This window comes from Fundulus heteroclitus, chromosome 14 (assembly GCF_011125445.2).
Source record: "Fundulus heteroclitus isolate FHET01 chromosome 14, MU-UCD_Fhet_4.1, whole genome shotgun sequence".
NCBI classification, from domain to species: Eukaryota; Metazoa; Chordata; class Actinopteri; order Cyprinodontiformes; family Fundulidae; genus Fundulus; species Fundulus heteroclitus.
The window spans coordinates 3,108,326-3,121,666 of NC_046374.1; the positions used below are offsets into that span (position 1 = coordinate 3,108,326).

A 13,341-nucleotide genomic window follows, 5' to 3' on the forward strand; every position below is an offset into this window, starting at 1 on the left:
AATAATTTACAGAGGAAACAAAGCCAAAAGATGGCTGTCTTCATGTGAAAGCATATGTTTTATCAAGAGTGACACAAACTAAGGAATAAGAGTTAAAGATGGCTAACGTAAACATACCTTAGCTTACCTTTGTCTCTCCTCTTTGTCTCCTTGATTTAGTTTTTAGTGGAACTTTCTGGCGTCGTGGGTCTTCGGTCGGTATTTTGTCCACTAAATGAAAACAAAAAACATACGGTCGCTTCGGTGGTAAACATGTCTACGATTACAGCGTACGAGTGACCCTCATTAAAATAATGTATGCACTGCTGAAGCATATCTGGTTCTTCCATCTGTTCTGTGGAATTTAAAAACTCCCAAGGACCAACTACACGAAAAACAAAAACGCGTTAATCTGCTCATATGTGTGCTGAAAAACGGGCAAAAGGCAACTCGATTGGCATCCATCTTGGTTCATCATGAAGGCTCCCGTTATCACTTCCGGGTAAACTTCGAAGACAGTCTCTCCTTTCCATTTGATTTTGTCATTTGTAAATTTGTTTTCTGAAATGTAAATTTGTTCCAAGTTTTGTAAAAGTGTTTTGTGTTTTGTAAATTTGTTTTCTGAAATGTAAATTTGTTCCAAGTTTTGTAAAAGTGTTTTGTAAATTTGTTTTCTGAAATGTAAATTTGTTTCAATATTTGTAAAAGTGTTTCAGATTTTGTATTTTTGTTTTGCACTTCCCGGCCACCGTAGTAATACTATGCTGGTCCACCCTTTGCAGCTTCAACTCTTGTAGGAAAGCTGTCCACCGGGTTCTGGAGTGTTTATGGGAAATCTCTGTGCACACTGCTATACACGCACCTTTGGTTTACATGGCCTTAAACCTTATCCCTAATTGCTTCTACTTTGTCATAACACCATTAACAGCTGACAGTGGAATATTTAGGAGTGCAGAAATTTCACGGCTGGACTTGCTGCATATAAGGCATCCTTGCACAGAACTTGACAAGACATGATTAACCGATAGTGAACGTCAATAGTGCCATATAAAATCTCTGTACTCAAACTCTGGGGTCATAAAAAAATATGACTTTCTTTCCTTGTACTGGTATTTCTAAAGTTGAGTATTTGGTTCCTCATGTGATTTGTCTGGTAGATACGCATTTTGTTTTCCTGTGATTTTATTCGGATACAGCATTAACTTTGGATACCTATATTAAAAAAGTGTTACAGAATAAATGTATTTATATACACAGTTAAATGTTTTTTTTGGGGGGCCATAAATTTAACATCAAACTACAGGCTGATTAAAACCATGGACTTAAAATGACTATCCCTAAGCTCTACAATCATGTTTACCTAATGAAAACAGACCTTGCAAAATGGACAAATGGGAATACCTTAAGAAAGTCACATTGCCACAAATTGATGCAGAAGTTTGAATACTTACTGGTGATGACGTTTATGAAGCTCATGACCCATGGAAAGTTAATAGTACAAAGTCCCATATGCTATTGATTAGTTTTCCCTTTAAATATAGCAGCAATTAAAATGATACATGTTATCTCAGAGGTTCTTGCAGAAAGCCCAAAACATAACTGGTCAGAATTAATCATGACAACTGCTTTCAAGAAAGTTGGCAATTTTAACCTCTGGAAGCCAATGATCAGCAGCAACATAATTTGATATGCATTAGTAAGAGTCTGGCTCAAAGTTGCATGTGAGTGGCCCTGAAAAGGGCCTTTGTTGTGCAACTAGTAAACAGCTTGTTTACTTGGAGCTGGTGTACTTGGTGACGGCCTTGGTGCCCTCAGACACGGCGTGCTTGGCCAGCTCACCGGGCAGCAGGAGGCGCACAGCGGTCTGGATCTCCCTGGAGGTGATGGTGGAGCGCTTGTTGTAGTGAGCCAGACGAGACGCCTCGGAGGCGATGCGCTCAAAGATGTCGTTGACGAACGAGTTCATGATGCTCATGGCTTTGGACGAGATGCCCGTGTCGGGATGGACCTGCTTCAGCACCTTGTACACGTAGATGGCGTAGCTCTCCTTCCTGGTCTTTCTCTTCTTCTTGCCTCCTTTGCCGGCGGTCTTGGTCACCGCTTTCTTGGAGCCCTTCTTGGGCGCAGACTTGGCGGGTTCAGGCATGTTTCCTCACTGAGATGTCAGCAACGAATGAGCTGCTGTGGAGGCTGAGGCTGCTCTTATACAGCCAGCATGCAAATGTCCATGTGCTGTTCCCTGGCTCTCATTGGCTCAGTCGCTCAGTCGGTTCAAACTGTGAGTCTTTGAAAGGAAACCGCGTGATTATTTTTGAAATTTTGGCGCAAAGTGAGAGGGAAAGAAGCGGGAAGCCTTCATGGCTCCTCTTTGTTCACAGCCTTACTGCTCCTCATAGAACCTATTTTAAATAAAATTGTTCACCAGAGGCAACATGGAGTGACTTGCAGTAAAACACACACATTTACTGCACATTTAAATGTTCTCTGTCTTATGATTAGCGCAGGTTGAAAAATATGGTTTTATTTTATTTTACATGTTTTTATTCTGGAGATTGTCCAGAATAAAAAATCAAGATGTTGGAATAGGACAGAAATAGCAACATTCTGATAAAGTAAAACAGTTAAGCTAACTGTGCAAGCAGGACTGTTTTTACATGAAACAACACGGTTGTTAAAAGTGACACTTGAAGCAATGCAGCACAGTGGACTGTTGTGTTCACTCTGGGTTATGTGGGATAACACCCAACGAAGGCGTCCATTATCAGAAATTGATGGATGACACGGAGGTGAAGTCCTTTAATTTCTGATAATGGACACCTCGAAGGGCATTATCCTGCGTATACCATGGTCACTAACGAAAGAGTATTAAATTAATTATTAATACTTAAAAAAAAATTCACTGTTAAAAGTGTAAGTTTTTCACAATTTAATGGTTGTGACGAATTGCCAAGGTAAGCAGCTCAGTCCACAGAACCTAGAAAGTATAATTTCAACTGTCAACTGTCTTGCCTATATTTAACTGGGACAGCACCAAACCCATTTTTCAGCATCATCTCCTTGGCCAGCATAGAAAGAGAATGAATCGCCTGATTTCCACTCCAGTAATCCAGAACCCATGGATGCTTCTCTTTAGCCCAGCAGAACCTTCTTTTAGAATAAAATACTGATGTGGACGACTGTGGCTCAGTGAGTAGTCGCTTTGCGTTCAGAAGGTTGTGGGTTTGAGTCCAGCTTTCTCCCGTTCACATGTTGATGTGGACATTTAACCCCATGTGGCCTACTGGTCTGCATATGGGTGTATAAAGTGTGTGTTAGTGAGTGCAATTGGTTGAATGTGGCTATAGTGCATGGGTTAAAGCAAAAATAATCAGTTTGACTGAAAATTCTTTCTAGTCAGCCCATATATTCCCAGGACCGTGGACGTTATATGCCACATTAGTTCCCTCACTTGCATATTGTGCAAACTCAACATTAACCAAATCTGGCAGTTTTACAATATGCAATGACCATTCCTGTATCTCTCCCACCTTTCAGTTTCAGAGCCTTGGTGTCATCCTGGACAGTCATCCTCTCCTTCACTTTCCACATCCATAACATCACCTGGTTAACTTTCATATTTGCAGCATCAAGTTCTTCCTTCACACTTTTGCCAAACTGGTCCACAGTCCACTCACCTCTTGACTTTACAATTTCAGCTCCCTTCCCTCCCTGTCCTCCAGAAAACCTCCAAAAGCTACAACTAGTACAAAAGACAGCAGCTTGCATCATTACACCATCTACTTCACACCTGAACATTAACTCCACTGGCTCCCAGTCAAATTCAATATAAATTAATCCTATTATCATACAAGACCAACCACAAGCTGGACAATGCAGGACATAAACAACACTATGATGTCATACATTTTAGTTTAACACAGATCGCACATTACAATAATCAGTCTCTGCTTTGCCCGTTATTGCACAGCAATTAATTATCACAACTCATGAGTTTATAAAAAGGCATTATTTAACTTTTTTGAAGTTTAATAAAACTGTTAAATCTTAGCCCCGTGACTGGAGACCTGTCCAGGAAGGACCAGCCCCCACCCCCCAGGACCCTGTGTGACGTCGAGCTGCGTTTCCTCATCAGATAGGGCTTGACGTCACACCTGTAGGGAAAAGCCGGTATAGAAAATCCATGAAGGGTGGGACGGAAATTCGTCGCAGCGACTTAGAACTTTAGCCCCTGCTATAGTGTAAAGCGCTTTGAGTGGTCCGTATGCTAGCAAAGCCCTAAATTAACTCAGATCAATTAATAGAATAATTTTGTTTGCCCCTCACTGAAGACATTAAGCTGTATATTCAAATTAAATGATCTATGCAACTTAGTAGGTATATCCATATCAGAGTGCAAAACGTGAATGTATAATTGTGCATTTAAAAAAAAGCAAGAGCAAGGAAGGAAGGAAGGATCAGCAACAATGCTCTTTAATGCCTCTAGGGGGCAGCAGACTTTCACTGAATTAAAGGTGATGTTATTTTTGCTAGAGCCCTTCTGTCTATCACAGCCAGAGCTGGGTCTAGGGGGCATTGTGGAACAGTCAGCCTTCTTCATGAACTGCTTCCCTCAAACTACACCATAGAAGATGGCTGATGCCACCACAGAGTAAAATAAGACCTCTTCAAAATGGGTCCCTGCACCTCAAAAGACCTGTCTCCTCTCAGCCTTCCTGTAAAGAGCATCAGGTTGATTTGATGTCTGCCCGGGTCTTCCTGAATGCTTTCTTTTCCCAACATTTTGAGAAATATAGGCAATAGTACGCTCCACTATAAAGTGTAAAATGTCTGCGTAGGGTCAGCACAGAGTCCGCACAGCTCACAGTATGAACTCAGATAGGCCAAATATGTGGGAGCCTTTAGGTGCATACTCCAGCCCACGCCTGGAGTATGCACTAGCAACCACAAACCTAGTAAGTTGATTCAATATAAAAGTTACTTTCATTTTGGCCTAATCTTAGAAACAGGGCAGTGTAATTCAACTACTCTGTCCTTCCGACAGACACAAATAGCTGTCTCTCTCAGGAGAGAGCTGTGTGCACGGCGGGCCGGAGTGATATTGCACACTTGGGAAGAATAGTTAATGTGATTTATAAGCCAGTGTGGCTTAGGTGTGGAAATAGACACACATAGACACGTTAATTCACAGTGTGCCTTATAATCCGGTGCGCCTTATGGCCCAAATAATGCGGTATGATAAAAATTTATCTTTCAGATCAGAACAACTAGCAGAGACGAGGACACTGAAGAGCTCCGGAAGTACAAACCCACGATCTCTGTGAGAGAACAAACCACAGAGAGGACTAGGTAATGTGCGGGGGAAGTGTCTACAAACACAAACCAATGAGGCAAATGTGTATACTGACTCACTCTTCTGTCTTTCAACGAATGTTAAATTTGGACTTAGACTCAACTTTATTTATTCCTTGGGAATGCTCCGTCAGGGAAATTCTGGTTCTAGTAGCTTATACACAGTTGAAAGGGCAGAATTAGAGCCATTAAAGATAGAGTACAACAAACAGTAAAGTAAAATATAAAAAGAGTGTATATAGTACAAAAGAGCATAAAAAGTTGGATCCTTTGCTAAGAGAAATTCAACAGACACCTACATCCTCCAAAAACATGTGAAATGCTTACAAAGTATTCAATGGAAATAAAACTTACCAAACAACTCAATAGAACAGTTCAAATATAAGATTTGTCATCATCATCATCATCGTCGTCATCATCCTCTCCACCAATACCACCATCATCATCATCATCTGTATTGTCAAGTTTGTGTCATGTGATGTGCGATCTGCTTCAAATGTGGAGACAATATTACTAATGTATTAAAAAGTCAAACTGCAGGGTGGCTCCATGCAACTGTTGACATAAAACAAAGAAAGTTTTAATAAACCTGCAGAACCCTCTGCTCACTCTCAGTTCAGTTATGAAAATATCGTTTTAAAAGTACCTTGCAATAGCCATTGCCGTTGTCATGCCTCCTAAATGTTTTCACATGTCGTCACATCACATCCATAAACTTTAATGTTTTCTTTTTTTTTCGAGACATTTTAGTACATAATAGCTTTATCACAGTGGTGATGGAGAAACTAGATTCATTGCAGCTGTGGTTGAATAAATCAGTGATTTTCAACCAGTGTGCCGCGGCACACTAGTGTGCCGTGAGAGATCATCAGGTGTGCCGCGGGAAATTATCTAATATCACCTAATTAACCAGTGTCGGGTGTCTGTGCTGTAATAAAGTGTAACAGATAATGTAATACTCTTCTATTCCAGAGGGTGGCAGCAGAGGGTCATAAATGCCTGTAAAGACAATAGAGTTAGTGCTGCACAACGCGTAACAGTTTGGGATCTCAGCAAGACGAGCAAGTGACAGTGATGGAGAAGTTTTTGAGAAGGGAAAATGCAAATGCCGAACAGGGCCCTGGACAAAATTCTGACACAGATGAAGGCACTAGTATGAGTGGTCAAAAGAAAAAAGACAAGACGGTGAGCTTGAGGCAATACAGCGAAAGCTATCTTTCATTTGGATTTACTTTCACCGGGGATCCGATTGCTCCGACGCCGCTGTGCTTGGTGTGTGGTGAGAAGCTATCCAATAGCGCCATGGTGCCAAGCAAGCTTAAACGCCATCTCCAAACGAAACACCCTTCTGTTAAAAAAAAGCCGATGGACTATTTTGTACGCTTACGTACAAACAATGAGAAACAGGCAACTTTTTTTAGAAAAACCACAAAGTCAAACGAGAGAGCCCTCAAGGCTAGCTACCTTGTTGCTGAACTCGTAGCTAAATCAAAAAAGTCCCACACTGTGGCAGAAAAGTTAATACTGCCAGTTTGTAAAGCCATTGTAAATGAGATGCTAGGCCCTGACACAGCCAAAGAGATAGCTAAAGTGCCTCTCTCAGATAACACAATTGCCAGACGTATTGATGACATGTCTGCAGACATCGAAACTGTTGTTTTGGAAAAGATGCGCATCAGTAAGAAATTTGCCTTGCAACTTGATGAGTCAACGGATATTAGTGGACATTGTCAGCTCTTGGCCAATGTGCGTTTTGTGGACACTGATACCATTAGAGAAAACTTCCTATTTTGCTAGGCACTGCCAGAAAAATCATCAGGAGAGGAAATATTTCGGGTCACGTTGGAATATCTTGACAAAAGCAGGCTTACATGGGGAAACTGCACAGGTGTCTGCACTGATGGAGCCGCAGCCATGGTCGGGCATGTCAAAGGCTTCGTAAGTAGGGTCAAAGAAAGAAACCCAGATGTTATTGTTACTCACTGTTTTTTGCACCGTGAGGCCCTTGTTGCAAAGACCTTACCAGCAGATCTAGCTCCAGTGTTGGTGGCTGTAGTGTCGCTTATAGACCAGATCACTGCTATTGTTTTCATCCGGGTTTTTCGCGCATGTATTTTTCTTCTTTGGATAACGTATAACAAGATCGTTTCAAGAGTAAGTTGATGATTGATGGTATCAGATTGCCAGATTTATACAGCAAAAGCCTGCAGGGACGCAGCGAGTCTGTGAAATGCTGGCCAAGTGTTCCGTACGGCGACATATACAGCTACCTTATAAACACCCCAGACAGTACACCTGAGAGAGCATGGAAGCATGAAACTACTGGACGGCTACAATTATTTTATATCGGGACATAGACACCAGCAACCCCGCGACCCAATAAGGGATTAAGCGGGTCAGAAAATGGATGGATGGACATTCAGACATGTTTGTGTAACATCAGAAAGCGGAGTCGGACCCACAGCGCTTCAGCAGAGAGGACGACCCGCACGGTAGGTTAAAACAAACATTGTTCACTAAGGATTATTTCAGTGTTTTTGTCCTATTAATCCTTTTCACAGACTCATGCCAGAGGGTTTGCATACATTGTACATGTACGTATATTAAAAAAAAAATCGGCAAACTAAGTCCGCAATAAAATGCCTTCTAGGTGCGTAGTTGGTGGCTGTGGTTTCGGTTATAGGCCTACTGCAGACAGCGGTGAAGTTGGTTTGACATTGGATATTCAAGCTCCACGGAGTCAGCGGGATCTAGCTCACGGTTGATCCGGCTGAAGGACTCCGATTTCGGCCAGCGCCTCTCAGCTTTTCCCACCTCCCATACGCGGTGGACCGTGAACAAATCTGATGTGATTTTTGTTTCTCAAGAGTGCTCCACTGACTCCGCGGTCTAGTGCAGGCCAGAAAGTAGCGCTACATTCTGGGCCGGTGGATCAAAAGGTCCGAAAGAAATGGGATAAATTCGTAAAAGAAACGCGAAAGGACTGGATTGCCGACAGTGACAAAAGTGTTTTATGCAATTCACACTTCACGAGCGAGGATTTTGAGGGGTACTTACAATGGAGCATGGGCTCTATGTGTTGGGCAGCGTTAGATATAGTCTCCTCAGGTTCACCTTGTTCAAACTCCGTTTCTTCGTATATATATTCGGTATCGGAGTCGCCGATGGTTGAGGTGGAGTTTGTAGATGTATCAGAAATTTTTTTTATTAATTTTTTTGTACGTAGAGTAAGAGTTATTAATTAAATTTAATAAATCGGTAGCGAAAGTCGTAGTGTTAGCAGCCGGATGCACGGTACTAGTTCTGTTTGTGACGTCACATTCCGAAACAGCCCGATTGAAGAATATTCGGGCTCTTTCGCTTATACAGCAAGTTTTATCGAAATTACTACCAAACGGCGCACATAATTCACATATAATATACATTTCTTTACTCTGGTGACTGTTTGAATGCATCTGCGTAAAAATACATTCAGTCGACTTTAAGTCTAATTTGATGCTGTTTGCAGTTTTTAGCATTTATTTGTGTGATTTATTTTTATTTTTGTCAGATAAGTACCATACTTATTTTGATTATTACCTAAAGGTATTACTTTTACTACCATGGGTACATTAATGTAAAGGTCTAAATTTCAAATTATACTAATGTACCATTTTTCAATGTGCCATGTTTGCATCCCACTGCAAGAGCAGCAAAGCCTTTTTACTATCTCTCCACTCCTGGGCATTTATTTCTCTGTACCTTGGTGTTTTGGCTCCAAGGTAACATTTGTAGCTGGTGTTGATGCAAGCTAAAGTAGTTGAGAGTTATGATTAGACTTTTGTTAGATCATTTCCTTTAGACCACTTCCTTATTTGCAGTACTCTCCCCCACCCATCTCACTCTCAACTGTTCATCTCATCCTAACCTGTGAAAGGCTAAGTGGTAAAAGATGTCCTCCTTTCACGGATATGGTGCTCTGCCTTAACGGTACGTTCATCATTCACTGCTTGCTTACAGTAAAGTGTATTATAGTATTTTCTTGCAGTCTGTGGTTATTGTAAAATAGCATTAATGTAATGTATTAGCAAAATATGCAGAAACCCGTTCAATTGCAATAGGTTTGTGTACTAAATCAATTCTGGGTTGAAATGCATTTTACATTCTTACTGTTTGGAGACATAAAGTATTAAACAGACAGGCGTACTTCTGCAATGTTATCTGTTGAATGTAAGAGGAAGGTTTGTGGTTGACAGAGCTACAAAACAAAATGAGGACATCTGTGTCTAAATTGTTGCGTGACTATAGAGCCATAGACCAGCAGAGTTTAACAGGGTATAAAAATAATGTTACAATCTGACTGCAGTGCATTCAGTAATCATGAAACAACCATGAAATCAACAAACAGCACCATTCTCTGTGAGGTCTGGCTGAAACTGACAAACTCAGGCTGAAGGCAAATCTGACACTGTGGTACTAAATCATTCTTATGTGTATTATAGTTTCATTTCCTGCATCCAACATGCTTTATAATGCCAGGGTTATGGTTAGATTTTTGCAAGATGTTTCTGTTTAATCAGATGTCTTCTGTCCTCTGTTATAGCACTGAATGCTGATATTAATATTTAAGCTGTTTTGTCAGCCAGGATGGTCCCATTGCTCCATCTGTAATTATCAAATACAAGCAAGAAACCTGTTTCTTGAAGATTATTTTCTTGCTTATTTTTGCTGCAGTTGTAGTGGCTCCCTGTGGAAAATATGTGGGAGACCCTGTAGTGTTACTTTCAGAGATCACCAACAGATTGGGTTGGCAGAAAAAAGGGTGATACAGTAATTCAGTAGTCGAACACAAAGGGAAAGGTGTTACTGCAAGCAATCAGTATCAACTTAGAGTAAAGTCAGACAACAGAAATGTTACTTTAACAGAGAGATACTTGACCATCATGTTGTGTATTAAAAAGTGCTCAATTATAAGCAGATATTAATAGAAAGTTTTAATTCTTAATAAAATTAAAAATTAAACAATTAAATCACTGGTACACCACATGGAAGCTAAGAAGCGATAAAAAACAGTCTGCAGGCCAAAGTTACAAAGTGGTTGAGAGTCAAGATCTGGCTTCCTTAAAAAGAAACACAAAAAAAAAAAAACTCCAGTGTTTGCTGCTGTCGTTTCACTTCCTGATGGTTTCAGAATAGATTTTTACTGAAAGCTGAGGGCTCTAAATGGGCTGGTCCCTGTCTGAGTGATCACAACAACAACTTTGTTTGGCGAGTTGTTTTATTGTCGTAGTTTATACTTGGTTTGTTGAAATCCAACGTCTTCAAATTCAACCCATTTAATTCAATGGTACTTTGGACCTACGACTTTTTTTAAACATGCTTCATTAATGAAGTGACAGTCAGTAAGAGGACTTGCTCTGTACATGACTTTAAATCTACGCTGGAATAATTAGCAAAACATGTCATTGCTTGTTAAACCTGCGAGTGAGCACTTTTGTACAGCATTCAGTCTTCTCCCTGGCTAATCTGAACAGGTATAGACGACGGAGGGATACATTTTTAATCTTTTTTCTGTTGATAAATACTTAATAAGATGACCTTCTACCAAACATGTTACTTTTTTTTGCTAGTTACTGCAGATCATAATAATTCACCTTTTTAGTGATTTCCTCTTCACAGAGCAATGCTTGGAGTGTATAAGAATCTGATATATTTTATTTTTTCTGGCAGTCAGGCATATTATTATATTATGTATGTTGGTGTCTTGTGTCAGAAAAAGGATGATATACCTTGTTAAAAATAACCATTACTGACCAAAAATAACTATGAATCACACATGGAAATGTCACACATCTCTACTAATAGAATCTTCGTGTCATCAGTCTGACTATGGCTTTAACACGCGCTTTACCTTCTCTGTCAACCACTAGCAAGAGAAGATTGTAAAGGAGAAGAATGAAGTTCAACTTTTTCACTGCAGCCATCGTCAAATTGTATAACCGAGGCAGCCATATTAGACTTTGAGATCAGGGTTGGTGAGTTTCGCACTTGAAATTGTGACATCTGATCAGCCCTACTGTTAGATTTTCTCTGTTAAAACAACAAAATTTGAACTTTTGAGGTAAACATGCATCACTGAATCAGTTTTAATGGCTGAATGTTATATGTTTTAAAATGTCTCTCAGTTACTTGGAAAACAAAGGGAACGCTGAAGTGATACTCACTGACATAGATTGTCTCCATGTACAGTTAAAAGACATCATTATGGGATCGTTTGCTGACAGTAATCTAAACGTTCACTGAATTCTCGAACAAAACCAATAATCTCTTCTCAGGTTTAGAACTGTTCTCATTTCTGAGTTTTGTTTAAAGTAGTATGTTGTTGCAGGCTTTGAAATCATTTTAAATAAAATTATATTTTCCCCAATTTGTCAGGTTAGAACACCTTCTTGGGTTTTATCATTTAGACTTCCCCCAATCCTCACCTTCCTTGTTGTCTCATCCAGGTCAAATCTGACAGAGCAGCAGAGGCTGAAGATGTTCTTCTCTCATAGAGGCCGTCAGTGGTTCTCTCTGCTGTCTGAGCTGCTCCTTTACGTGCTTCTTGGACTCTGCCTTCATGGTATGTTTTACATCTGCTTACATTAAACAATAGATTTGATCTGTTATAGGTAATAGTAAAGCATGTAAACTGAATTTCATAAACATGTAAAATGAAAACAAGACGTTGAGAGAAAGTTAAGAGTTTTTCAACTTCAGTCTCATCAGAGCCCAATATCTGGCCTCTGGGATTTCTGTCAATCCCTGACGGCTAAGCTACTCCACCTCCCGTAATGTTGAACATTTTTCACTTGTGAACAATAATCTTCAGGTCAAACCACAGATTCCTGAATGGAATGAGGTCTGGTCAATATCCTCCTGGAAGGTGAACATCCATCCCAGTCTCAACTCACAGGCAGACTGACAGGTTCTGCTCCAGAGTATCCCTGTTCAGCTCCATCCATCTTTTCCTCAACTTGAACCATTGTCCCAGTTCCTGCTGCTGAAAAATATCTCCACAGCATGATACTGCCACCTCCATGTTTCTTTGTGGGTGTAGAGTTCTTGGGGTGATGGGATGCATTGGCGCATGAAAGCCTTTTCCTTTGTGGCTGAAAAGTTACATTTTGGTCTCATCTGTGAGTTCAGGTAGACAGCCCTCTCTGGGCAGGTTTGTTGTGCTACTGACAGATCTTGTGACACTTGAGTTGGACTTATTTGTCTAATTATGGGACATCTGAAGGTGACTGTTTACTTCTGAATATTTCAGAGGCTTCAAAGCAAAGAGGATTGAATACATATGTGCCAGTTTTTAGTTGTCTTTTTCTTTTTCTCTCATTTCAGTTCAGCAACTTAAACTATGTCGTCCATCCGTCACATAAAATAAGATTAGTAGTAATTTAAGGTACAGTGTAATGAAGAGATCTTCATTACTGGGACTATTTTACATATATAGCACTGTATGGCACTTAAAAGGTATTTCTGCACTGTATTAACACTTTATTTAGCATTCACACTTTAAACAGAGATTTGCACAGCAATAAGTTTGCACACAAGAAGTTTTAATTATATTTATTGAGCATTTTGGCGATTGGTATGTGGCCTTTGTTTTGGGCTCTGCACAGCTGCTCCTCATTGATGAGTGAGGTTGGTTGCTGGTGCCTGTGGAGGAGCATAATGATTACCACAGAGCAATGAGCTAATGGTGAGGAAAAACTAAGCAAATGTGTGCATACTCTGTTGAGTGTGGAGTGCTGTGGTGAAGTGACTCACCTGTCTTTTCTGTGTCCTCTCCAGGGTGTTTGGACAAATTCTACCCCGGGGGTCCAGACGCCATATATAGCTTTGGGAGAGGCCATTGAGGAGACTTGGGGTGGGAATTGTTGGGGGTTTTTGTGGTGTTTATTTAAGGTGTAATGATAAAATGGAAAAATATTTATAAAAAGTAAATAGAAGTATTGTATTTAATAAAATGTATTTTATGTAAATAGGTGG

General features: G+C 40.3%; 1 protein-coding gene and 2 long non-coding RNA genes across 3 annotated transcripts; 1 reads left to right on the forward strand and 2 right to left on the reverse strand.

The window, feature by feature from the left end:
- Nucleotides 1–1,712: 1,712 nt before the first annotated feature.
- LOC118565866 (histone H2B 1/2) lies at nt 1,713–2,145 on the reverse strand. Its single transcript, XM_036146915.1, has one exon. It carries the CDS (start codon nt 2,123–2,125, stop codon nt 1,751–1,753), a length of 375 nt encoding a protein of 124 aa, XP_036002808.1. The 5' UTR covers nt 2,126–2,145; the 3' UTR covers nt 1,713–1,750.
- A 7,079-nt stretch (nt 2,146–9,224) lies between these two features.
- LOC110366898 lies at nt 9,225–11,906 on the forward strand. The gene is made up of 3 exons (XR_002427067.2): nt 9,225–9,297; nt 11,238–11,342; nt 11,814–11,906. It is a non-coding gene; the product is annotated as an uncharacterized LOC110366898 (long non-coding RNA).
- A 997-nt stretch (nt 11,907–12,903) lies between these two features.
- Nucleotides 12,904–13,217, reverse strand: LOC118565867. The gene is made up of 2 exons (XR_004932676.1): nt 13,120–13,217; nt 12,904–13,008 (listed from the first exon to the last, which is right to left on the reverse strand). It is a non-coding gene; the product is annotated as an uncharacterized LOC118565867 (long non-coding RNA).
- Nucleotides 13,218–13,341: the final 124 nt, after the last annotated feature.